The 27,501-nt window shown below is 41.1% G+C and overlaps 1 protein-coding gene across 2 annotated transcripts in view; it reads left to right on the forward strand.

Annotated features, from left to right (window-relative positions):
- Positions 1-2,595: 2,595 nt before the first annotated feature.
- LOC133345615 (gamma-aminobutyric acid receptor subunit pi-like) overlaps positions 2,596-27,501 on the forward strand; it is a 51,150-nt gene continuing 26,244 nt past the window's right edge. Inside the window, exons 1-6 of one of the 2 annotated variants that reach the window (XM_061556537.1) lie at positions 2,596-3,309; positions 3,613-3,701; positions 6,509-6,606; positions 8,186-8,253; positions 12,111-12,328; positions 27,323-27,405. In XM_061556537.1, the coding sequence (XP_061412521.1) occupies positions 3,214-3,309; positions 3,613-3,701; positions 6,509-6,606; positions 8,186-8,253; positions 12,111-12,328; positions 27,323-27,405 (652 nt within the window). In that variant the 5' untranslated portion in view covers positions 2,596-3,213. The remainder of the gene's footprint in view (positions 3,310-3,612; positions 3,702-6,508; positions 6,607-8,185; positions 8,254-12,110; positions 12,329-27,322; positions 27,406-27,501) is intronic. The other variant, XM_061556538.1, reaches the window with a different exon arrangement.

Genomic DNA, 27,501 nt, shown 5'->3' on the forward strand with positions numbered 1-27,501 from the left:
TGGTTAGCTGGTGCCGAGATCTGTGCTTGCCAGGGCCAGATCAGTCAGCCTCCCGTAGCCCAGTAGAGGAGGACTGGGGAACAGGACAGGGGGCTTAGTACTAGGGTGGGTTTCCCATAGTACGGGTGAAGGGGCCGATACCCCTTCAACTATTGTGCCTGTCCCTGGGTTAATAAACAGAGTGTGCCTCAACTTCGACATCGTCTCCTCGAACTTACTACACATATGCATAGGCACATTTACATTTTTTATTTCTAACATGTTTGTCTCTTCAAAATGTTATTGCAATTGTGCCATCAGTGTTGTGTTACAAGATGAAGAAATTTCCATTTGCAGCTCCAGCAGTACATCACTAATTAGAAAATGGCCTATGTAAGGAGATATCCCAGACTGTTTCTGAGATACCTTCAAGTGCCCTTTTAGCCACACCAGAGGCACTGCAACTTCCCCTATACACCCTGCTATTGAGAGGTTTGCTGTATGACATACCGAAATGCATAAGTTGAGTTGATCAAACAACTATTAGGGGTTTTGTGCAGCAATTGGTAACAGAACTAAAATCTTCAATTGTCTAAATTTGAGGCCGTTTTAATCATGGGTTGCTGCCTGGATTAGAAACCATTATGTCAGTGGTCTGAGCCACCCAGCCACTGCAACGTTTAAACTTGGGCATTTTACTTTCACGGTACCAAGATGAAGCGCTCGGCTTTTGTTTGAGTTCAAGATTTCCCTAGAAGGCCGTCTGTTTGCGGAGCCTATCGAGCTATGGAGGAATAAAGAAATAAAAAAAAACCCCACAGTTTTATTTGTCCCCCAAAATGTACATGATCCATTGAATCTGTACAAAGTGGTAAACATCTGAGGTTTGGTTTAATCAACGAACTTTCAGCAGGAATCCTCTGTGCTAATGCTTGTATATATTGACATGTACGAGGTAATCAGGTTTTGCACATTGTGTAAAAAAATTGCAAAGAGGTGGCTGCTTACATGAGAGGCTCCAATTAAATACATTTGTAAGTTTAGGGGAAAAAACCCTGCCGTGATGCAAATAAGTATGAATAGTAATTAGGTGCATTTTATTTGCATATGCGTAATCTCAATTTAACACAATATGTCATCACGCTTTGCATTTATGATATGATCAAGTAATAGGATAACATTTGAATTTATCCACCTATTTGACTTTAATGTGTGTATTTTAATCATGTAATTACTATAGCAATACGTGTACTCGTGACGGATCATTATTTTATATGGTTTATGTGGCTGTGTTTCAAGCTATGTTTCAAGCTGCTTATCTGGAGACAATTGGGGCAGTGCCTGCTGGACAAACGATACGCATTTTTTGTGCTCCTGAAAGCATCGTAAACAACCACAGAAAATATATTGCATAAAATACGGCTTGGTGGTGAATTTTGCATTGTTGTGTACAGATAATAGTCATACATATGCTGGTGGATTTAAGCAGTACAGTAGCGGCCACGAGGTATTGCACATTCTGTTGGAGCTAAAGGACACCCGCACAAATTGTGGGCGTTATTTCTTTCATAATATTTTGGATTATCTTCACTAGCATTACATCACTCATAGCAGGATAAATTGACATGGCAATGAACTTGTGTTCATGAAATGCAATAAAATGCAAGGGGCCCTTGCACCAAGGTGCAGCTACTGCGTAGGTCGTTTATATTCCGGACCCTTGGAGCAATCTGAGATGCTGGAAAATGCTGCATTCCGAGCTACTCGCACAAGCCCACTCTCAGTCACGCCAACTTTGATTTGAGCAATTACTCATCAAATCAATATGCGTAAGCAACACATCACATTACAGGTTTCCATTGCCGGTGTAAGAATAATAGGACGAAAGAGCCCTTGCGAAGACAGCCCCGTAGCACCGTCTACACCTTGTGCACATCAAATAAACCTACGGCTGTCCACCCAGTCGTTACAGCTCTGTGTTGTCTGAATACTGTGTGTGCAATTGGAGATGGACACTGAGCGTGCCTTTAAATCAGTGGAAAGAGAAAGTCGCACATTGAAAGGCTGCGAGGACTGATGTGGTTTCGAAGGGCATGCGCTAAGGCATCTGTAAAACTATACGGGACACGCAGGAACATATCATTTGTTCAGGCTGACCTGCCAACTCTAAAGCAATCCTAAGGAGGTAGGTGGTCGTTTGGCAGGGCAGCTGTGCCCTCAACCTTAATGTGACATCATGGGCATGAGGCAGATTGCACTGGCACAGTGCCCCTGATTGTCTTATTCACGCAGATTGGGTTCATCTTTAACGCTGAGCGTTAAATATGCGCTAGCCGCTTCTGCATTGTACGCTAGTTATCTTTCGCTGCCTTTTTCATTTATCTCTGATCTCTCTTTGTTCGACTCCCTCCACCCCCCAAACCACAACCATGTCTTCCTCTCCGTTGCCTCGTTCACGACCACCTGCCACTATCGTGATATTGTGCTGTTTTCATGTCACACGTCGGTGATATTTTCACGTCCAATGTCACGTTGGAATTTGTATTTTACCATTTGGATTATTCTCTCAGACACAAGCACACAATGCATGAACATTGTCAGAAGGATCAAGAGTATATAATAGGTAAAAGGTAAATATGTATATATACTTTTAAAATATATATTTATTAGGTTAATTTTCCAACGAAAGTCTTTGCTTGTACGTATTGGGGTTTTTAATACTATACAGTCACCCCTGGTGCTAGGCGGTCTCTCCTCCCTCTCTCCCTCTCCTTGAGGGCATTTCATTCCAAAAAATATCTCCTGGGAATTTCTTCCATCAGCACGTTGCTAAAAACAACTTAGGAGCAGACAGCGCTGCGTTCAGGCTGCGTGTGCCGTGTTTGGATACAAGCCGCTCATGCGTCCATCGATTTGAGGGATAGAACGCGGCACAAATTGCCAATTGCTTTATTATTCTGAAGACTTAAGGTCACGACAAATCTATGGGGACACGGTGAGTTCTAATAATTCAAAGTGCAAAACGAGGTCTTAATTCTCAAGTGTTATTTTTGTCGTATTTTATTGTTCCTTACAACTATCGTGCAATTGCTGCAAATTAGTGCAGCCGAATGCATGTGTTAAAAAAGCGTAAAATACCGAGGAATGGTCAGACACGTGGGTGAATGTGCGCTGGCGGGACACGTATTGATGCTGTTCTGGTGAATAAGCCTGCGCGTCCTTTATAACGCGTGCATGGGAGAACATTTGCCTTGGGGGCTCCGTGCATGTCGCGAGTGCGATTCTCTGTTCTGCTGCAAGGGGAGAGCAACACAACACACCGAGAGACAGGTGAGTACATCTTGTAGATTCTTTTTTACATCCCACGAAAAGACATCCTTATCAGTGGTGATTTAATGTGAACGATTAAATAACTATGTAATCGTTTGCATGCGTGCTTCCCCCCCCCCCATGTCCTCGATTGGAGCAAGGCTCAATTGCATTTTATCAGTGGCAGAATCCGCGGTGCAATATGAGTTATTTTATTTGTCGGTGGCATCCTTGGGTCCCTACATGCGAAAATCAAATGATAATTTATGGAAGATATTGGTAAAAAGAATGTTTACACACGTTTTTTTAAACCTTTTTTTGCAGGTAATTTTTTTTAAATCTGGATCAACAACCAAACAGAAAAGGATGCTGCTGTTATATTATAGCTTGCTGTTACAACTTATCAAGTGCAGGTAAGGTTGATACATGCCACTCATAAGCCAAACGTGAACACATTCGTGACATTGTTCTGTAAGGATAGTTTGTATAATGCGAATCGTACTACTACTACTACGAGCACTGCCAATTACAGATGTACGGTGTATATGCTGACTTTACTGTTATAATGCAATAAAAGAGAAAATGTAAATAATCAGCGACGTTTTGGGCAATGGCCCTTTCTTCATAGCAGACGAAGGGTTATTGCCCAAACGTCGCCGATTAGATATGATTCTCTTCGAACGCAGTGTTGTTGACGATTGTGTTGAGTTGTTTTTGTTAATTCTGCTTGTGCATCCCTTCCAACGCAGTAGCACCAAATAACTTGTTCACTATTACAGTATGCTTTTAGAGTTAAGTTAATGCGAGTCACATGTGTGCAACATAACCAAAGAAAATTGTTAATTGTAACGCTGATTTTTTTGTGTAATTATCATGCAGATTAAACAAATGGAAGGGATTTCATTCGTGAACATGAAACGCTTTGCATTTGCAAAACACATGTGTGTGTGTGGACGTTAACTTCCACAGCAGGCTCAGAGTGCGTGTGTGTTTTCATAGTTATAGTTGTAATTAAGATTGAATGCAGCGGGGAAAGGACTATTTTGTGAGCGATAGGGTTAAAATAAAATAACAACAAATAGAATTAACTTTGGGTCTTTGTCTCAATGATCACAAGTGTATTTAATGGTATCCCAAAATGTGACGGTGTATGTCTGCATGGTTAAAATGCATGTCTATGATTTAAAAAATATATATTAAAGATGCATTTTACTTTTTTTATTTGTAACCGACACACTAGGTATACATTTTAATACTTAGAAAATTAGTTATTGAAGTTTCTCTGTTTTGAGGTTTTCAATAACCTCATAGAAATGGATGCCCTACATAAATTTTTTTTTATTATACATTAAGCTCCACCTGCTGTGCATAAGCTCTTTTACAGTTTCCATTTCAGAGATATATTAGGCGAGATTTTTTGTCAGCATGAAAAATGTACATTCATAGAAAATTGCCTTGTTATCATATTAACACAATTTGAATCTGCACAATGATGATGATTGAATGCAACAAGTATTTTTTTTATTATAAAAAATGTCACACGGAGATTATGCAAAAATAATCCTGGAATTGGTCTGCCAGATGCATTACAACCCTAATGTCACAGCCAGGCAAAAAAACACCAGTCAGTATATTCAGTGGCGTCACTAGGGGGGTGCGGGGGGTGCGGACCGCACTGGGTGACACCAACAGAGGGGGTGACACCAAAATTACTTTCTATACAATTTTTGTGCAGTGTTTCAGCAGAATTTTTTTTTATAAAAAAAATATATCCCAGTACAGTAGTTAGTTCTAACAACAAAAACATTTTTCGTAAGCCCAGCTTACATGTACTGTATCAATATACCCACAAGGCTAAAACTCTATGCTAATTAACTTTTTTAACCTTCTCAAGAGCTGTCATTATTACCCAATTACAGTGACGCTTCGAGTCACATGGTTTCCTCTGCAAACGCTACAAGCATGCGCTGTTGTTTTCGTCGCTAGTCGCTGATTTTGTAAAATTTTCTGGTGTTTTAGCTACAATATTGTGGTAATTAGTATTTGTGAACCTATATCAATAACTTTTTGAGAAAGAAGTAGCAATTAGAGGAAATATTGTAATTTAAAGGTGTAATTTTATTTTTGCTAGTTGTTTATGTCACTACTGTTTCCATTACATTCAGTGATATACGGGAATTACGATTTACGAGTAACATTAGTACAAAAAACATTACGAAGGATTCTATATGGTCTGGTACGGGCGGAGGTCCATGAGGGGTGACACCATGAGTTACCGCACTGGGTGACACCAACCCTAGTGACGCCACTGAGTATGTTCAGTGAACTTCTCAGTGTGTACCTTCTCACCTTTTGTCAACATAAACGATTACCCTAGTTGCTCTGCATTTCTCAAAAATAAATCATTTAATCGTAATACATTTTCAATGTACTCTTTGAATTGGTCAACAATTATATTTGTTGCTATATTCAGTAACTATATTTATTATCGATCAGCACACGTGCAGCCTATTTTGCCAATCCACTGCTGGACGAGGGCCTTGCTACGCCCTCTTGGTCACGGGGATTCTTTGTCAATGCTTCACCATATCGGTCGTTAGTTCAGTGACAGCATTCTAAATGTGGGGGGGGGGGGGGGGGGGGAGAGAGTTACAGTGCAACAATTTATGTTTATGTACCGTCCTCTGTTGCTAATGTCTAGTAGCCCAGCAGCAGCCTATAATGCCTATTTTATGCATGGTGGTCACCCATCTCAGGATTATTCAAGGCTCAACTCTGCTTAGCTTCTGAAATTCAATGAGGCCAAGCACAATCCAGATGATATAGGAAAAAACAATAATCAGTAATACACCGTAGTAATTATTTTTCCACACTGTATTGGGGTCAGGTGTCTCTTTTCAAATATATTCTATCGTAGTAGGATATAGTATGGTTATAAATAAGGGTATTGCATGATTGAGTGGATAATTGATTACATTTGACCATTAAAACACCACTATCAGCATATATTTAAGAAGGCACAGCATTACATGCATCTCCTTCCGTTTGATGGGTTTACACGTGATGTTTATTTTTTCTGGTGGAATGATAATGTGTGCTATTAACATAATTGTCTGGTTGCAAAGAAATGTCCAGTTTATTTTCGCTACGGCATTCGTGCATGATCTTGCTTTGTAATTATAATGACGCATATGGACCCTGTTGCCGATGTATTGGTCAGCCAAGGAAGTCAAGAATACAAGGAGGGTGATGCCCTCCCTCAGAAAATTCAGAACCTCATGCGGGGATATAACAAGTACCTCCGGCCCTCTTTTGACAGTAAGCCGTTTATGTTTGCTCGTTCAAAAAGTGTCACGTGCAATGCTTTAAACATTATTCATTTGCAATGACCCAAAAGCAGCAGTGTCTGGAATAGGATGTACTTAAAAAAAATCAACAAGGGTGTGCTAATATTTTAATATTGTTTGCATTATAATTGAATGTTCGGGCTAGCTGCGGGGGCTGTCCAATTCTATTGGGGTCACTGGCTCTCACTTTGATCATAAAGATTGCACCTAAAATTATATCGCATGGGGTTGACGGGGGTCAAGACTATTTGCATAAAAAGGCAGATAGATGGCTCTCATCCAACACCAGATGTTTCATAGCACTATACTGTATGAGTTTTCCTAATAACGTTCTAACACGTAAATACAAATGCTAATATTTAAATGACAATTGCTGCTTTGCTAAATAACATCCTCCAATTTGTCTCTGTATTGCTTAGCAATTGCTAATCAATAAGCAATGTTTTTTTCATCATAAAGGCCTCTGACATCCTTATGGTACCTTAATGAGCACTCATTATAGTTAATTTTGCCAACCCAACATTAAACACAACACACTACAGTACAAAATACTCTGACCTCGTATATTATGTAGGTCACGATATAATTCGCTAATCTGAGATTGGCCTCATGGCTAATAAAAACATCTATCAAGGAGATTGCAAACATCTCACATGCTATGTACTGTACATATACATTTTGCGAATGCAGTTTTTTCAATGACTGATAGTTACTTTAAATAGATTATAATGAAATAAAAATGTTACTTAAAACTTTCGTGACTGCAGGAATTCATATTATTTGGTTCTTTCGGTAAAGTCACGTAGAAATAAAATAAGTAATAGAGTTTGACGTTTCGATTGCAACACAAGCAACCGTTATCAGTTGCTTGTGTTGCAATCGAAACGTCGTAATCTATTATTAATTTTTCTTTTCTTTCTACGTGACTTTACCGAAAGAACCAAAGAGTAATTCCTGCAGTCACGAAAGCTTCAAATCAAGTTTTTTTCGGTAAAGTCACGTAGATAGAAAAAAAATTAAAGTTAGTAAGAAATATATATAATAAAATAAAAACAAAAAATCACGACTTTTCGATCGCAACACAAGTGGCCGTCATCAGGAAAAGGGGGGTTAGCCTCTAAAGGCAAACTGTTTATAAAGGTTTAAAGATGGGTATAGCCCAAGTGTGTCAGCAGCATGGGCAGGGCAGCCAATGTTATAGATAGGAGAAAACAACGACACCGGCGGTGGGTTTCCACCAATCAAAGGGCCGCCAGGCAATCATTGCACCTCGCTCCAGACACCCACACTGCTGACAGTGGAGGTTGACAAGAAAACACAAATCAAGTCATGACCAAAAGTGGTTGATGACATCATTGGAAAGATGTCATCAACCACTTTGGGGTTTTTCTTTTCTTATTTATTCACTTTTTTTTCTATATACGTGACTTTACAGAAAGAACCAAAGAATATGATGAGATTATGAGAATGATGTAATACGAATTAATTGTAGTTTGTCCTCTCTTGGCATGTCAATTAAGTATATTTTTTACTCACATGTATTCCTTCAGATGGACCAGTGGCTATCGGCATGAGTCTCGACATTGCAAGCATTGACACCATCTCTGAGATTAACATGGTGAGGCAATTGAGAACAATAATAACATTCTGCAGGAGAAGTGATTTTCTCTCTCCACATTTGTAGTTATTTTGCTTCTTTGAACTTCAACAAGAACAGTTGTTTTTTCACCTATGAATGTGAGCCAAGGTAATGGCAGGCAGGTTTTTTTTACGTGTATGCATAGCTAATTGTTTTAGTTATTCTGAATATTTTAACATGGGAATAATAATTCCTTTTCCTGAAGACAAGCTACAGAACATGTTACACTATCGTGCACTGGGAGATTCTTTTGGAAATGAATACTGAGTACATGAAGAAGCTCCCAGGATTTGTAGTGAAACATCAGACATCACAGCCAATTGATTTCCGAAAACACATGAGAGAGCTATGCAGTGCAACCGCAAAACCCTACGCAGGAGACGAGTTACTTTAATTACAACGGATGCTATCTTGTCTAATTGTCAAGATGATATTGAAATAGCAGCTTCAAGATAGTCACATAATTGCTTTGTAACGAGGAAGGAAGGTCATTTAAAATCAATGCTTAAAAATTATTTAATGTCAGTGAAAGATTGGCAGCTTACTTCAAAGTCACTAAGTCTCACATAGGCATGAAAATATGATTTGTTACAAGTTGCCTGGAGCCAGAATAAAATAAGCAGAACAAGAATTCATGGTATATATTTTAAAATGCATTCTCTATATATGTCCTTACATTGTGATATTATTTTGACGAGAAACATTTTCTTAGAAGATGGATAAATAGCAAACACATGCACAATTATTATTATGCATTTTACATCCAACATGTATATGAAATACAGAATTTCCTGGACAAGTAAAAAAAATATCGCGTCATATGGTGTTGATCTTGTACAGTGGTACCCCGGAGATCGAACTTAATTCGTTCCAGAAGGCCATTCGAACACCGATTTGTTCGAACACCGAATTAATTTTCCCCATAATAATTTATGTAAATTACATTAATTGGTTCCAGACACAATAAATCTCTTATTATAAAGCATTTTTACACGAAGTTTACAGTAATTACATGCATAAAACCATACAAAATAAATAAATGGAATAAATGAATAAATATATGGAATGAATGAACATTGAATTTCACTTTACCTGTAGTAAGGAGAGTTGATGGCTTGAGTGGAAGGTGGTGAGGAGGAGGAGGTGGTGGTGGTGGTGTTATTGTTTGGAGGGGAGTCCCCTTCCATAATAACGTCGGGTAACTGCCCTTCTGGGGTTCTTTCTCTTGTGTGCCTCTTTCCTGCCTCTAACTGTGAGTCACTTGAGCTCTTTCTGACTAAAAACTTATCTAAAGAGGTTTGTTTCTGCCTCCGTTTTAGGATGTTTAGAAAATGACTCATTGCATTATCATTAAACAGATTTCTCACTCGGTTGACTACTGCCTTATCTGGGTGATATTTTTAACTGAGCCTCTCATATGGTAAAACCTTTGTCTAGGCAAGCGTCATGCACGCTGGCCTATACGCGTCTCAGCCGTACAGGTTCTTTCAAGTCTCGATTGCCCGTTCGACCTCCGAATTTCGTTCGGTTTCCGGGGCAAAAAATGTTTGGAAATATCGTTCGAACACCAATTTGTTCGAGTTCTGGTGCGTTCGATCTCCGAGGTTCTACTGTATTTTATATTTATATTGCATGTCAGCTGTGTACCTAAAAATTTGCATGGCTGGGAAGTCCAGTTGTCTCGAGAAAGCAGGTAAATGTCAATTTAACCTTGGTTTCAGTACATCTTATAATATGTTGTGGGAACATCATGAACAAGACTGCCATCCTTAGAGAGGGTTGTTCAGCATTATGGCGCAGCTAATGACTTTATATGCAAGTGCAGAGAACTATTTTCCATTACCACAGAATACTCTTTCCCAAGGCGATTATCCCCCGATCATTAGAAACTCCTTAGCAAAGGGTATAAACGGTTTAATATACATTCTTTAAAAGATGTTAAAGCAAATAGATGCACAATTTCGTTTTTATCATCCACAATCAATCCACCGCTTGGATGAAGCCCCCCCTCCCCACCCCACCCTCCAAGTCGTCGTGATCTCTCACGATTCTGCGATGTAAATATGATACAAGTAAATCAGTGAATGCCTGTACGTGTAGTGACATTGGGGATGTCGGTGTATGGTGCCGGCCCTAGAGGGCCATAGCGTGCGATGCACTATCATCGCGTACACCCCGTAGGTGGGTGTAGTACCAGCCCTAGCGGGGCTTGGTGAGCACTGGGATAGCGATGGCACCATGCATAGCGTGCAGTGCGGGTTCCCACTAGAGGGAGTGGGAGAGTGTCAGCCCTGGGACAGGGTTGCCCCGCGCCATGGCACTCTGGCTGACCCATTAGGCATGTGATCCGGAGTGTCCATATGGAGGCCCCCAGGTGGGGGGGCTAGGGGGTGATCACGTGTCCGGGGAGAGCTCTCGTGAGGGAGCTAGAACGCTAGCGAAGGTGGGCGGGGCCAAGGGCGGAGCCGGCCCCGACCCGGGAGGATATAAGGTGGTTCCCTGGGAGGGACCGGGGTTGCTTCGTTCTGCAAGCTGGAAGCTCCACGTCCTACTTCTGAAGAGGCACCAACACGTGGCCCGGGACCCGAGTACGGGTCTGGTCCGTCGTAGCCATAACTCCTGTATGGTAGTGTAGTTAGCTGGGTGGTCACCACCCTAGGCTCTAACTGGTAAAGGGACAGCTACCCCTTTTGTATATACGTGTTGTGTAATAAATATGTTGCCTCTGAAGAAGAACGTCTGCGCCACAGTTGGACTCAATACATATTATCAAACGCGTTCTCTACAGTGATGATCAATGTGAAATATGAAAACAGTAACAATTGTTGAATAGCCTGTTTATAGAAAAAGAAATTGCTCTTGTCTGAAATATTACATTGGACGTGTTACAGGTATGGCTAGTGAAGCAGTGTTTTTAGCCCACACATGGCCCACTTCTGCTACGAGACCACCCAGATTCTATGGTCTTCCTAAAATCCATAAAGAAGGTACTCCACTTCGGCCCATCGTTTCCACTATCAGCTGTGGTTTTCCCACCTGATGATGATTGCTTGTGTTGCAATCGAAACGTCGTGATTTATTTTATTTCATACATACGTGACTTTACCGAAAGAACCAAAGAGTATGGATTCCTGTAGTCACGAAAGCTTCAAATCTAAGTGTTACACAGTGGCTAATCTCTGTTGGTGGCCATGAGCCAGTGCAGTAATTTCCACGTTCCTGTGGTAGGGATCTGTCTCTATAGGACGGCCAATGTACAAAAATGGTAATTGTAAAAATGCTGCAATATTGTAGGTTGGATGGTGCTGTGGAACTTCCCTCATGATCAGACGGGTTGCAAGATCAACTTATCAACCCTGCGTGCTCAATAATACCAGTAGCACTTTGTGGAAAGTCAACAAAGGCTGTCCTAGGGATAGAATGTCTATAGGTTGCACTATGGATTAACTGTCCATAGAAATGTGGAATTTCCACCACTTACTTTGGGCGACCAGTCGAGATCAATACTACATGGGTCTTTGCCTATGCAGCACTTCGTTTTGACTTGCTGTACAGTACGATAATGACCATCTTACTGGAGAAAATGTTGTCCTGATTGTGCTATCAGCGTCATGCTAAGAGACAAAGTATCCATTTAGATCTCTCGCACAGCAGTGCAACCCTTGAATAGAGCCACCAACAAAGATGTGTATCGCCTCCCCCCTCCCGTGCCCCATATACTCACTTACTTTATAAAAGCGTAAGCACGTTTTGTCACGTTTATTCGCGTGCTTAAGTCAAAATAAAGCAACACACAAAAGGCATACGGCCCTAATGAAAGCATCCCTTGCGATCAGGACTACACGGCGACAATCTTCCTGCGGCAACGCTGGCAGGACGAGAGGCTGTGCTTCGAGGGCAATAAGAGCCTGAGTCTGGACGGGCGGCTTGTGGAGCTGCTATGGGTGCCCGACACCTTCATCGTGGACTCGAAGCGTTCCTTCCTGCACGACATCACGGTGGAGAACCGGCTCATACGCATATTCCCCAATGGAACGGTGCTCTACGCCCTGCGGTGAGCATGGATGTGATTGACAGCAAGAGGGTTTTTTTTTTGCACGAGCAGATGAAACGTTCTCTCATGTCATGGCCCAAGATGCTTTCACACATACACACACCGTGCTGTGAGACAGCGATGCTGTCAAGGGTGATGCCATGAGTTTAGGCTTCACCCCATGTTAAATGAGATTAAAAATACATGCTTAATATGATTCCAGATGTGTGCAGAAAAATAACTTGGGTCCTTAAGAGACAGTCAGAATAAGAATATTTATGTATCCTGGAGAAATCCGATGAGCTATGAAGCTCTTTTTCGCAGATCTCCAGTAGGCGTGAGTCAGCAAGTTACAACAGCAAACAATAACAAAAATTTATAGGACTGCAAAATAGAGTAAATGTAAAGCAAGTCACTAAAATTAAAACAATAGATAAAGCATATGAGTACAAATTTCACACGTACATAAATTCCTTTCGATTTTTCAGCGCTCATGCAAACTTGGGCAAGGTAGAAATACAACAGCCTTCAGTCCCATACCACACCAATAAAACACACAGTCCCTCCATTAGAAGTGCACCTTAAAATGTAACTATTGACACATGGGTAAGGATCGAAGTTACAAATCACATTGGCAAATTTGGTTGTATCCAGCACTTAACTGCTGCTTCAGGATATTTTTTAAAGGAATACTTACGATGTTAACGGAGGAATAAGGTTGTTCCTAAATGTTGGTGCTGCAATGGCAAAGGCTCTGTCACCTATTCCAATTGTTGTTCTAGAGATAGTTCAAATGCAATTAGATGTATGTCTTAGGTTTATTAGGTTTGACAATGGGGTTAATGAATTAGCTAAGTATAGCACAGATTTGCCAATAAGGTTTTTTTATGGATGAACAGGGCCCAATGTAAATGTATTCTTTCATCAAGTGATGTGAGTTTGGATATTAAGGAGAGGTTATAATGGTGGGTCCTGTGGTACAGCCAGTGCAGAATGATAAAGCAGGTTTAGTTTGTTCACTGTTTCATTAGTAGCTGATCTGTATGCAGCGTCAGAGTAGTCAAAAAGTGTGAGAATTATAGTTAATCAATCATAAAAGGCATGCTGGAATGAGTGATACGAGGTAATCATGAACAAATAGTACAGGTAAAGTCACGTAAATAGAAAACATATATATTTTGATTTTATTAAAAAAAAGTATTTTAATTTTATTATTTTAATTTTATTTTAATCTTTAGATTTTTTTTTCTATTTACGTGACTTTACCGAAAGAACCAAGAATATGAATTCCTGCAGTCACGAAAGTTTCAAGTCAAAATTCAATAGTACAGGTTTTACATCCTTTGGAATAAGCAAGCATACCACTGTTGATAACTATGATAGCGACAAGGCAACCACTTCTAATTTCACTTTCGTATTGAGCAATCCTGTTGGGATGATGGGTTGGGTAGAGGTCGAACTAGGATTTTAACTCATAACTGTTTAATTACGAGTCAGGCAGCTGGCCCAATGGGTAAATTATATCAATTAAATATATGTCAGTCTTTCTCATGGCAGCAAAGCTCTAGATTACAGTCATAGATATGTGTGCATGCAATAACAATATTTTATTTTGTTAATAAAGATAAAACACTGTTTTATTTGGGTCAACTAAAATATTTTAAAGATAAACATATTTCAATGATCTTGTATATCTTGTACAATTTGAAATGCTGTTTACGTAAAATTAGATTTCACGCATTAAATTAGTTCGTATGAAAGTGCTACACGTCACACGTAATTATAATTCTCAAAGAAAAAGAGATGTAACGTTGTACTTATTTGTTGTCAGAGGTGAATGCCGACAGCGGTTAAGCACCACTTTACCTTGCTGGTAACAAACCCTTAGGGACAAACTACCACAGGCGCTCACTCATTTTTATAGCTGTGCAATACAGTATTTTAAAATGTGAGAGGACATAAATAATTTAAAATGTACATTTGCTACCATTGTATTTTGTTCGAAAATGAGAAGTGTCTTCAGTTACATATATATAAACTACTCCAATTTGTCCAAATTGCTATTTTTTTGGTAGTAAGATCTGTTTTGAAATCAAAGCTCTTAAAATTTCATGATCAGTTGAAATGCACGGTATGTTTTCAGGCTAATGCCAAACATGACATTATATTCACTTTGAAGCCACTGTTAAACTGCTGGTGTTAGATTCAGGCTAACGATACATTTAAACTTAGGACAAAGATTGTGAAAGACCGAAGGTGGAGATTACAGCATGACGACGATCACTGATGGCAGAGGGTTGCTGCTGCGATAAATCTTGAGACTGTCTTCACAGATTGTGCTATTTTGCGGAGGATTATTGCTACATTCATAACATCGTACGCTCGTACATTACTTTCGTTGCTTGAGGCAGCACTATTGAGCATTACAAGGTCATTCGCATTTTTAGACGCACTCAATAGTTTTCGATTAAACTAATTATTCGATGATACTTCTGATGATAAAAGTTCTTTTGTTATTGCAAATGCAGTGTTTGGTTAGCACTGCCGATAACACGATTATTGCTACTAATTATTTATTTAATGGGTAACTGTCAAATTAAATCTTGACTTAAAGCTTTCGTGACTGCAGGAATTCATATTCTTTGGGTCTTTCGGTAAAGTCACGTAGGTAGGAAAAATAATAAAAATAAAATAATAAAAATAAAGTGAATACAAAATAATACAAATATTACGATTGCTTGTGTTGCGATCGAAACGTGATTTATTATTATTTTTTATTCACTTTATCTTCATTTTATTATGTTATTGTTATTATTATGTTCTTCTATCTACATAACTGTCAATTTATTACAATACTGCACAATGTTTGCATGTACATAGCACCTCAATCGCATCTGGAGACAACGGACACACCCGAGGGACATGGATATCCTCTGGAAAGGAGGAATATTAATACATTTTAGAAATGGAAAGTGATGCTTGGTCACAGGCAGAGGAGAATCGGCAACTCGCAGCACAGCTGCTTGGGAGGAAGAGAGTTTCAGACTGCGAGGGCAGCAGAGGAGAAGGGAAACCCTCTCCCCTGGCTGCATTGACAGGAAAATAAAATGACACTAATGGATGTTACCCAGCAACCGACTTAAATTAAATGACACATTGAAAACCAGACATGCTAATTAAGAAAAGAGTGAGCTTTACGAAACAGTTAGGTTTACATTTTTAAACTTTTTCATTTTCACCACTTTGACCTGTCTCACACGTGGCCTGAAAGAGGGAATTAAACTAAAAGCAAACCCATTTACAGGTACCCCTGCGTTGCACACAAAAGCTGCCTCAAAACACCCATCAGCTGACCAGCAACTGCCTTTGAAAGGCAAATATTAATAAAAGAACGCTCGGCTGACAATTGTCAGGTCATTGGTTACGGCATAGATGTCGTAATTCTGAAAACTCTATGGAGCCAATTACAACACAATGTACCACCCTGTGCCCTTGCTGATATAGTAGAAGCTGAGGTTGATTGGGAGCAAGTGGAAAGGTGGGGCATTGGTACCAAATTAACCTGCCTGATGTGTGCGTACACATTCGTGCTGTGTGCTGGTTGCACGAGATAGAGAATACAATTGGTAAACGAATTTCAAATGCCATTACAACTTTCATTGTCCTTGTGATGCTTGTTATGTAGTGGCACAGATAAGCAACATAGAGCTTATAACGTATAGAATGCAAACTAGTATGGAAACACATGTGTGTGATTGCTTTTTTGGCATGAATGGCAGTCCTGAGCTCGTGATGGAAATTGCAAATTCCTGCGGCAGGGGCTACTCTAAATATAACAACCAACTATTTACTTGATCAAATGTGTTGCAAATTTTATTGTCACCGGAGGGATGATGGGCTAAGTAGACCACCATTTATAATTACAGCCCTCGATCATAAATTACCCCCTTTGTCCTGCAGGCATTATTTATCTTTATTGGTGGCAACCTTATCCAATTGAATCCCACTAATGCAGTGGTTCTTAATCTGGGATGCACGCACCCACTGGGGTGCGATATGCCCTTTCTGGAGGTGCGAGACATTGCCAGATTTTTTTAGAAGTTAAATAATCGAAAACACAAATTAAACACTTGCACGTAAGTACAACTACTTTGTTTCATCAAACCCATGTATTTATTAACATGATAACATTTTTAACGATTAAAAACCAAAGGGGTGCAAGGTTGCAGTAAAGGCTAAGAACCACTGCACTAATGGAAGGGAACCACTCAGCAGCTATACATTGATTGCACCAGTTATATACAGCGTTTATATTATATGCAAAGTAAGTATTTGAATGGCTCAAGCACAGTGATTTTAATTTCTGTATCAATAACAACGAAATACAGAAAGGATGAATGCCTCTAACCGCTGGAGTCTGAATGTTGATCTATATTGTTACATATCAATATTATATTTGTATGTGAATGTGTCCAATTATAGTACTGAAACAGCAACTCTTAGAGGCAACATTATTGTTGCTGCATGATTTTAAAATGTTAACAATTTCTACGCGCTTTAAAAACAATGTTATTTACATAGTCTGTGGGCGTGCACACATCTGTTTTGGTTGAGCGTTGATAATGTTACAATCTGCAGCTCTGTCTATTTATAGGTCAGTGCACTACATGTTGTGGTATCGTACAGTCTTGTGTGCATTATTATATATATTTAAAGTGCCTTTATTAGCATATGACCTATATTATTGGATGGCAACAGACAGACATGTCCACATACGTATTCTTACCAGTGAAACACATATACAGCATTCCCTCGTTATTCGCGAGGGATACGTTCCGGAGATGCTCGTGAAAAGCACATTTCGCGGATAATTATATTGGCCTTATATATTTATTACCTTAAGTAAATACTTAAATAAGCTTTCTCTCTCATCACTTTCCCGCACCACATTCTCTCTCATCACTTTATCTCATTATTTTGTTTCATTTTCTCTCTCGAAGCAGTCGTGTAGAGTTCCAGATGCGATTCGCAGATAGCCAAAATCGCCGTTAGCAAGTTCGTTAATAACGAGGGAATACTGGACTACCATTAATAGTCAGGCTGGGCCATAATACCCTCTCGAGGGGTTCTGTAGAGATCACTCAAGGTGGAGTTCAGTCCACGTGCCATGAGGGCCCATGTGGTTCCATCTGCTCGTCCCTCATGCTCTGTCCAAATCCCCCCTCCCCCTCCCACTCTCTACCCTCCATGGTCAGAGAAGTGGGGTTGGGAAGAAATAATTTGAAATCAGTTTTTTTTCACATTATATCAGGATAGATTTAGCTGTTATAAGATCAAATCTATGGGTGACGTAACAAAATAATTTGTCCGTCCTGGTTCCACATTGACCCTATGATGTCATGGCTTGTTTCCAAGGTGGGCCCGGGAGAAAGGTTGTAGCTCAGGGGGAGAATGGTGTCCGGATGTTGGGTTGGTCACAGTGCGGCTGCCATAGAACGCGGTTCTTGGAGGGCAAGCCCGTTTCGTGTCAGCATGTAATGATGTGTCAAGGCATTGATTCAAATTAACTTGTACACTCATGATGCACACATTGAATTTTGTGTATGAGAATGGATTATTGACCCATTTCTGTATTTCGTATGTAAAGTATATGTTTATATTACCTTTAGGCACCTCCAATTAGCACGGTTGGCTACAGACGGAGTATAGCTGTTGAAAACAACCTTATACAAATGATAACACGAATAATGACAAATGAGAAGGTAAAAACGAGACAAAAATAATTATTTGATCGTCCCAAAATTCTATAAAATAAACTCCGCACAGGTGAATCGTTACCGAATCAGAATATATATTTATACTGCAGGAGGAATCCGATGAGCTATAAAGCTCTTTTTCACAGATGTCCAATATCTAGTTTCAAGAAAAAGCCATCGTGCTGCCTAATGGTTGTGAATCCAGTACGTGCCCGCACCTTGGCCCTGCCTCTAGTGCCCCATGGAGCACATCAAACGACCTGCCGCAGACTCATCACTCCCTTTGACAAGAAAACTGCAAAATTTTGGCCAATGGACCTTCTTCAGTGAGCTCTTATATTTATGCGCGATGAAGAAGGGTCATTGCTCAAAACCTCACCTATGATATACTCTTCCTCTTAAGGCAGTATTATAGACGGATGAGCTCTTCTTGTTAATTGTGCTTCTGCACAACTGCCAATGCAGTATCAACGAAGAATCTGTTCATCCTTAAATCTTGACTGAAAGCTTTCGTGATTGCAGGAATTCATATGGGTTTTTCGGTAAAACCACGTAGATAGAAAAATAAAAATCATAAAAATAATCACTATCACGACGTTTCGATCGCAACACAAGCAATCGTCATCAGGTGAGAGCTACTGAAGCAGGAACAAATATATGGCGGGTGCGCTGCTAAGGCAGGGAGTTATTAAGGTTTGAGATGGGTGTTGCCCAAGGGTCAGTGGGCGGGGGCTAGAGATGAAATTTGCATGTAAATGTCAGGAGAAATCTTGATAAACGAAGCTGTGGGGGTGGCCATTGTATTGTGAGAGATTAGCATGTCAATGGAAGAAATTTGCTTGTAAATGTAAGCTAGAGAGAGCTCGGAAAGGAACATTGCCAGATGGAGGTGGAAAATAATGGTAAGCCACCGTTTACTAACATAGCTAACGGTGGCTGTGTTAGTGAATGTAACTCAGAGAGCCGAAAATAACTGCTAACATAGGTAGGTAGGAAGGGAACAACACAGCCAGTTATAACCTAAACTGGTTAATAACGTCCTTCCAATGATTGCTCAGTTTGTACCCATCTTCTCGGTTGAAATTGTGCCTGTGTTTATATATGTGGATGGCTTCATGGACGAATCTTTGCTGATAGCCAGTGGGTTTGCAGAGTACCTTTGTCTTGGCAAAAAAAATTTCAAGTGTGCCCACAGCGTTAAAATAATGATCAGCCATGGCTGAGGTATTGGTCCTACCATGTTTCAGATCTGCCTTGTGTTCACGAACACGGTCCAAGACATGTCGCTTAGTTTCCCCAATGTAACTACTGCCGACACAGCTTAGTTTGTAGACACCGGGCTATTGCATGTCAGGGATCACATTCTTCACAGATGGAATCAAATTACGAATTTTATGTACTGTGTTGTTTGCTCATGATTTTGGAATTTTTTTTGGTGACCCCTGCTATGTATGGTAAGGTGATGGTTTTGATTGGGTCTTCAGATTGTTCTTTCCCAACGGTTGGGGCTACAGCTTTTCGAATTGTGTAGTCTGAATATCCATTCTTCTTGAGGGCTTAGTGTACGTGCTCCAGTTCACTGGCTAAGTGGTGATGGTTGGAAATACAACGAGCTCTATGGTATAGAGTTTTTGTTTATCCTTTACAACGAAGACAGATCCCCTATATAGCCTCAACAGACTGTTGGGGCAAGTGCTGTTAGCGAGCATCTATGAAGGCCGGTCATCCTTTACACAGTCCCCACCACATGCCACTTCTCAATATTCCCTTAACAGCCGTTTTCATGTCATTACACACACTAATTCTTGTTACCTGCTGACTCATGCATTAGCACGGTTGGCTACATACAGTGCAAAATAAGTTCAACATACATACATCCCATCACCCTCTGCCAAATTCGTGTCTTTGAACATCTGCAACACATTTCTGACATGCTTCTCTCACATCTCCCGTATTCTCTCACCCTTTCAATACCAAAGACAAAGACCCCCCGTATAGCCTCAGCAGACTGTTGGGGCAAGCGAGCACCTATTAAGGCCAGCACGGCACACAAACGGCGAGAGGCCAGCACCACGCCCGGCCGCCTTTGTATCCCCAGCAGCAATGTTTACACATCGCACCAGGTACTCATTTGAGGCTGAGTCGTCCTAGGGGAGGCCCGGGACGAGTTCAGATAATCGTCACTTGTATTGCCGTGTGCGAGAATAGAATTCGGGTCACCGCGTTTCGGAGCACAGAGCGCTAACTGCTATGCCACCGCTCCCACACTTTCAATACCTCCCATAGTGCCACCACCAATGTACAAATGCAAGTCGTTGAGAACATGAAAGCAGTTGAGGTGTGTCGCATATTATAATTATATAACAACGTTAAGCCTTTACTAAATCAAGCCTCAAGCCTCCGTCTCATGACTTTTCCCGTTAGGGTCCTAAGCGGGATGTCTGACTGATTCGTAATTCCCTGTTTCATCCATCGGCCATCGTCTCTTCTCCCAAGAGGGCGCACCGCTGCCCGAATCGATGTGTGTCCAAATTGTTGGGAATGAAGCGAGCAGTTGCGGCCGGTGGCTCAATTTGGGGGAGGGGGGAGGAGGAGGGGGGGCATGGATACCAACTATCCCTGGGTGCCAAAATGTCTGAGCTATGTCTCCGTGTCTAACGATACGTCCTGGACGAGTCGAGCTTCTCTCCTGAACAATTACTATCACGTGATGTCTCTTGCTTGGGATTTTCTGATTCATGTAGTTCTCTTCCTGTCTCGAAGTTATAATTCGATGTATGAAGCTCTCGGTGGTGCCTTGAACGTGGCTTTTCATTATCGACTTGTATTAGGGAATACGATCATGCTCAAAAATCCATGCAGTGAAACTGCAGCCTCCTTACTTTAAGCACCACGCTGCTCCAAAAGCATTTCCATATATTGCCTCACCAGTAAAGTAGGCGAGGTATAATTTTAACTCCAATATACAATACGAGCTTCGTTAAGTTGGAGATAAAGTAAACTCGAAATTCAACTTTTACTTAAATAAAGATAAAACAAATTGCAACTTGCGATTTATGATAATTCCAAAGCATAAATTGCATGTGTAGTGGGTTACAATCTGCCTGCCTGGTGAGTAATTATTTCACAGAAGAAAATATTATAAATATGATTTTCAATAAGGATAAGGTTGTATTCATGTCCACACTCATAATGCAACTACCTTCCTATCCACTTAGTTCTAACACCACACATTTGTACAATACCATGTCGTTCATTAATTGTAACAAATACGTGTTATTATACATGAAAATAAAATCATATTCTTGGCTTGATGTGGCTTAAGATCAAAAGTTGAAATTCGTAATTTTCATCAGCCATGTTCTATCCCGCACCTCAGATTAGCACTGTTGGCTACGTACGGCACGAAGTTCAACATACATACATACAGTTCATGGAGGATCATGCTATGACAGTGGTCGAAGGGAGAAGAAGGGTGGCTTCCTTATCCCCTCCTCTAACGCACGTTGTACAAGTGCCCCAGGACTCCATGTTTGACGTTTGTGTGGGTGTGTCAGTGTTTGTTCAGACCTGATACTTGACACCTCATCTAACAGCTGTCTGATACAAAGCTCAACTTTCTTCACATGCAACCAATTGGCCATTGACATGGGATGCTTTATTCATAATTCATCGGTTGCCATCATTGCCCAATGCTATGAATATACAATTTTATATATATATATAAACATCCAGCAAAATAGATTATCTCCATTTGTCGCCTATTTTTTGATGTTCACGTAAAGTGTCAAACACGCATGAAATCAAGTTTCATTGTCATACTTTAAAGGAATATAGTTTATTTAAATAATACTTATTATCTCCTCACATAGACATTAGATTCCATGGTTTCCTTTATTTAAAGCCAGATGAGAGCCCAATGAGTAAAGTTAAGCCTTTCAATTTATTTTAAGCTCGTTTGTTTGTGTGTATTGTCTGTACTGCATTGTTTTTCCACATTGTATTAGGTCTGCATTCCTTCCTTTATTGAGTGATAATTTTACTATTATCTCAAATACCTCTTTATTCTGCCACCTAAATAAATACTGCATCCGAGGTGTGGTATAAATAAAAAAAAACGAATGTAATTATAAGATAAAAATATCGATTAGAAGTTTAATGGGAAGGAATGGGGTTTTAAACATAAAGCAAATGCAATGTTAATAAGAAGGCAATTGATAATGGCCACAATATTTCACGGCCTAAATTACCAAGATGTGAAGGCATGGAGCCAAGCTCAGTGTCACTCGAAAATCCATGGGGAAAGACTGTCTCTTGAAAGTTGGTGGAGATTGAATGCTGTCAGTGTGCAGCGGGACGGCTCTCTGGACAGTGAGGGTAGCCATGGAGACATGACGCCTGGCAGTGACGTTCCTGGTCCAAGTTAGAGAGAGAGCGGAAGTTGTGAGCCATGCTGTAAAGAGTTTTACCATGTCCTGTAGTGCAGCACGTGACAGGGACGAAGAAATATACAGTGGACGATTAAGAGTAGAAAGGCAATGGCATGCGGCAGACGACCTTATAGCCGACATTGCTGGTGATGGTGGGAAGCAAGTGGAGGGAGCGGAGGGCAGCTACTGGGCACGTGTGAAAAAAGAGCTTCATAGCTCATAGAATTCCTCCGGTCCAAATAAAGATTCTGATTCTGAGGCGAGGGAATCTTGCCGAGCATGGCAGGCGCCAAGGATGATGCAGGTGAGATGGTTTTGCAACCGTTGGAGTTTCTCAAGGTTACCTGATGAAGATTGGAAAGGATGGCGTTGCAATAGTCGGGGCAAGACCCAACGAAGCTGAAGGCGAGGAATCTTCTTGGTTCTTTCGGTAAAGTCACGTAGAAGGGAAGTAATAAAATAATAAAAAGAAAAAATAATAAAACAATTCTCACGACGTTTCGGCCACAACGCAAGCAGCCGTCCTCAGGTGAAGAATGAGACAATGCCAAGCTAGGAGCTTATATATAAGCTGCGTTGGAGGTGGAAGAAAGAGCGCCTTAACAAAAGAATGTGCATATGAAGAGGAATTTAGCATATACATGGAAAATGCGTAGGAGGTGGGCGGGGGGGTTTCAAAGTCATATTATGCCCATGCATTATGCAGGATCAACAGCACCAAGGGGGGGTGCAGGGATTAGCAGTAACAAAGGAAAGGAATGTTAATGATATGTAGCTGCAGTTACTCAACAACCACGTAGAAAACTAAAGTATAAACTACATAAAAAACTAAAGTATAAATTGCATAGCACCATCAGTATACTTACTATACTCTACACTAAGCTGAGTTACTAACAGCAAGTAATACATTACAATTCTACGTCGTAAAAATTATATAATATGCTTCCATCTAAACTTTATTCTATTGTATCACACGAGCATATACCGTACTATATACTGCCAACATTAAATTATTACAGCAATACAGTATATAATTTAATTTTGGCAGTATATAGTACGGTATATGCTCGTGTGATACAATAGAATAAAGTTTAGATGGAAGCATATTATATAATTTTTACGACGTAGAATTGTAATGTATTACTTGCTGTTAGTAACTCAGCTTAGTGTAGAGTATAGTAAGTATACTGATGGTGCTATGCAATTTATACTTTAGTTTTTTATGTAGTTTATACTTTAGTTTTCTACGTGGTTGTTGAGTAACTGCAGCTACATATCATTAACATTCCTTTCCTTTGTTACTGCTAATCCCTGCACCCCCCCTTGGTGCTGTTGATCCTGCATAATGCATGGGCATAATATGACTTTGAAACCCCCCCGCCCACCTCCTACGCATTTTCCATGTATATGCTAAATTCCTCTTCATATGCACATTCTTTTGTTAAGGCGCTCTTTCTTCCACCTCCAACGCAGCTTATATATAAGCTCCTAGCTTGGCATTGTCTCATTCTTCACCTGAGGACGGCTGCTTGCGTTGTGGCCGAAACGTCGTGAGAATTGTTATTATTTTTTATTTTTATTATTTTATTACTTCCCTTCTACGTGACTTTACCGAAAGAACCAAGAAGATGAATCCCTGCAGTCACGAAAGCTTTAAATCGAAAAATGAAGGCGAGGAAGTTGGTGATTTCTGTGGAGATGAGAGTGGACGTAATTGATGGAGGGCCCTGAGGTGGCAGTCGCAAGATCTGATGATGTGGTTGGTGTGGCCGTTGAAGAGGAAGGTGGAGTCAAGAGTGATGTTGAGGAACTTGACATTAGTAAGAAAAATGTGGAGTAGAGCCACCAATTAGCATGCTAGAATGGAACATGGGTGTGGTGTTCTTCGTCGTTTCTCCTGTCCAACCTATATAGTCTTTGCCCAATAATCTGCACAGGCCACCGCTTCTGGTGTTGGCATTGCCAAATCTTGAGGAGTGTATTGTGGTGCTGCAGGGCATATCAGGAGATGATCCATGGTTTGCTTCTCCTGACAAGTGCATTGGTCGGTTGCGCAGAAGTCCAAGGATTTAATGAGAGAGTTGCATTTGCCGAAACCCACTCTCAGTCTGTTTAGGCTCCGCCATGTGAGCCATTTGGAATTGGAGCCAGATGCGAGCTCCTCACTGGGGATGATTCCTCGCCGGCTCCATTCAGCAGTTTTGCCACTCGATTTTTCCAATTCTTATTGCCAGAGGGAAGTTATAACAGATTCCGGTGATGTGGTCAGTGGTACAGTGGAGCACAATAAGCTGTTTTTCGATGACAGACGATGGTGTGCTGGCTGATGGCCATGTAGCAGATGACGGACGTCCCCACTCTATGACTTGCCGGTCGTGGTCACCTGCTACCCTTCTCATGATGTTAGGGGGTGTGGTGAGACACTGTCTGGTGCCGATCAGGATAACTTCAGATTTTTGATGCATTTAAGGAGAGATTTTTGGGCCTAGAACCACCGCTGCAAGGTGACGGTGAGCTCCAAGAGCCTCTCGAGTCCAGAGACATTGGTGGAATCAACAGAACTGCAGGGTTAGGGTGTCATTTGTGCAAGAATGGTATTCGACACCAAAGCTCTCAACGAGGTGGGCAATAGAAGGCGTGTGAGCTGCAAACAGCAGGGGGCTGTTGACAGAACCCTGAGGGACTTTGCAGGAGAGACTTGTTTCTGTGGATGAAGACTTCCCCCACTCTGACCAAGAAACTACTGTCTGAGAGGTAGGATGTCATCCATTTTAGGGCTGGGCCACTGATACCAAAGTCAGATTCCAGGGGGGCAATGAAGAGAGAATGGTCAATGGTGTAGAAGGCTTCAGAGATGACAAGGCCAATGTGTGCAACGACTGAACCGGAGTCCACAATGGAAAAATGTTATCCATTGTCAGTGCATTCTTAGTGGACTAGATCTGAGGGAAGGCTGACAGGAAGGAGCAAGAGTTTGGAGAGGAGGTAGTATAGGCCTTGAGCTAGTTGAGGGTAAAGCATTCCAGGAGCTTGGAGAGGGTGGAGAGGTTGGCTTGTTATGGGTTATTAGCTTGCCGGGTCATTAGGTTTGAGGCCTGGTTGCTTGAGCAGTGGGGTGACTTGACCACTTTTAGAGCAAGATGGGAAAATGCCCGACTGCAAAAAAGACATTGGTAGTATTGGAGATAATTATGAAGAGTTCTGTAGCACACTTCGCGCAGGGAACAGGGGAGGATATCCAGAGGAGATGACTTGATGCGACGTGCATGGATTAGGATGAAGACATTTTTTGGGAAGTGCAAATGAAAAGAAGGGCAGGGATGTAGTCGGAGTTGGGGTTGCAGGTTGGGGGGGGGGCATAAGAGGGGTGTGAGTGAAGTTTGAGGGATGCATTGATGGTTTCGGTGATGGTGGAACGTTTATTGGTGAAGTGTGTGCTGAAGGAGGTTGTGAGCTTCAATAATGCTTGTGGGCTGTTGTTACTGGGGGTCAAGCTGCTGCTGCCGCGATAGAAGAGGTCTTTGAGGGCTTTCCAAAGGTCGCAAGGGTTTCCTGAGGCAGTTTGGATGCGACCTTCGATGTAGGAGGTGCGTGATGTAAGAATTAACTTTTTGTATCTTGTAAGCCGCTCTGTGTGGGGGACATCATGGTTGAAAAAAAGTTACGATGTTTAGTATTGGCGCTAATTCCCGAGCCAGTGCTGCAAATTCCACATTCCTATGCCATGGGAAATCCTTTTCATAAGACAATTACTTCCCACAAAGTGGCACTCATTCCTTGACTCTGAAAATATTAAGAAGGATTCGACCCCATTTGCTGGCCTAAAACTCTAACCACTGTACTACCTGGTGAAATATACACATAATTTTACCAACAATGGTTATTTTATACCCCTCCTCTTCCTGAACATATCTTTGGTGGTTTCATAAATTGTGTTCTCTGCCCTCTAACCTTCGCTCGCATTTTCAATGCACTGTCCATGGATATACCACAGTCGTTATCGCTGGCATATGCTGGCTGTGACGTGGGAAATGCATAATGGGTGACTGATGATTGTTTAAAGTGCTGACATCCATTGAATAATTTTGCTCCTCTGTGCATTCGTATCTATTGCTTAGACCTAGTCTTCATTTATATACTTGCTCATCTTTAAGTGGATGTGAACCGTCTTGTTTTGCCTGTAATGAGCTTCTCACTCTTTTTTGACGACGTCAAAGTGCCAATTGCATTGCACTATCCTGCGAGTTGTAGAACCTTGAACCCACCATAGGAATGAGGTATTTTCACGATTGGCTCACGACTACCAATTGATATAAGCACGGCCCAATATTCGATGGAGCATTAGGAACACTCACATTTTTTCTTTAATTACATAACGTCCATTATGTGTGTATTCTCTTTTTGCTGCATGTGTGTGTATAGCTCTGACCGAGTGGTGAAAATTCTACATCTCATACTTATTCACAGATGGCAATACATTCATGGCTGCCTACAATAACATTATGAGGACACACATGAGAGCACAATTAAAATTCAGAATGCCGGAGGGCTGCTACAGTTGATGATTGTGAAGTCAAATTCTGGTCCAGGCTTCACCATTACTTCAATGGGTTTGATAGCATTATCGCTATTGTGTGGGAAGTGAACAATGGTCGACCTTTGTAGTGATTGATCCTGTTATGGACATGCCGAGTTTCCACTACTGGCTAAGAGCAGCCACTGGAAATAAGTATACACCCCGTGGTGTATTTGAGCAGTAACACACAGACATTTTGAACTAAACTACGCGTATTCGATGTGAAGCACTATCACGCATTCTTTGTCAACAGAATCACCACCACAGTGGCCTGCAACATGGATCTTACCAAGTATCCCATGGACAAGCAGACCTGCACCCTGCAACTGGAGAGCTGTGAGTTGTTGCATGAAAGAGTTCAGAGCTTTTTTTTAATGTCCAGGCTTATTCACATTCAGAGGGCCCAGTCAGTGGTGCAACATTTGCGCTGGT

This window comes from Lethenteron reissneri, chromosome 22 (genome assembly GCF_015708825.2).
Source record: "Lethenteron reissneri isolate LAM-NWPU_2019-01 chromosome 22, ASM1570882v1, whole genome shotgun sequence".
Taxonomy (NCBI): Eukaryota; Metazoa; Chordata; class Hyperoartia; order Petromyzontiformes; family Petromyzontidae; genus Lethenteron; species Lethenteron reissneri.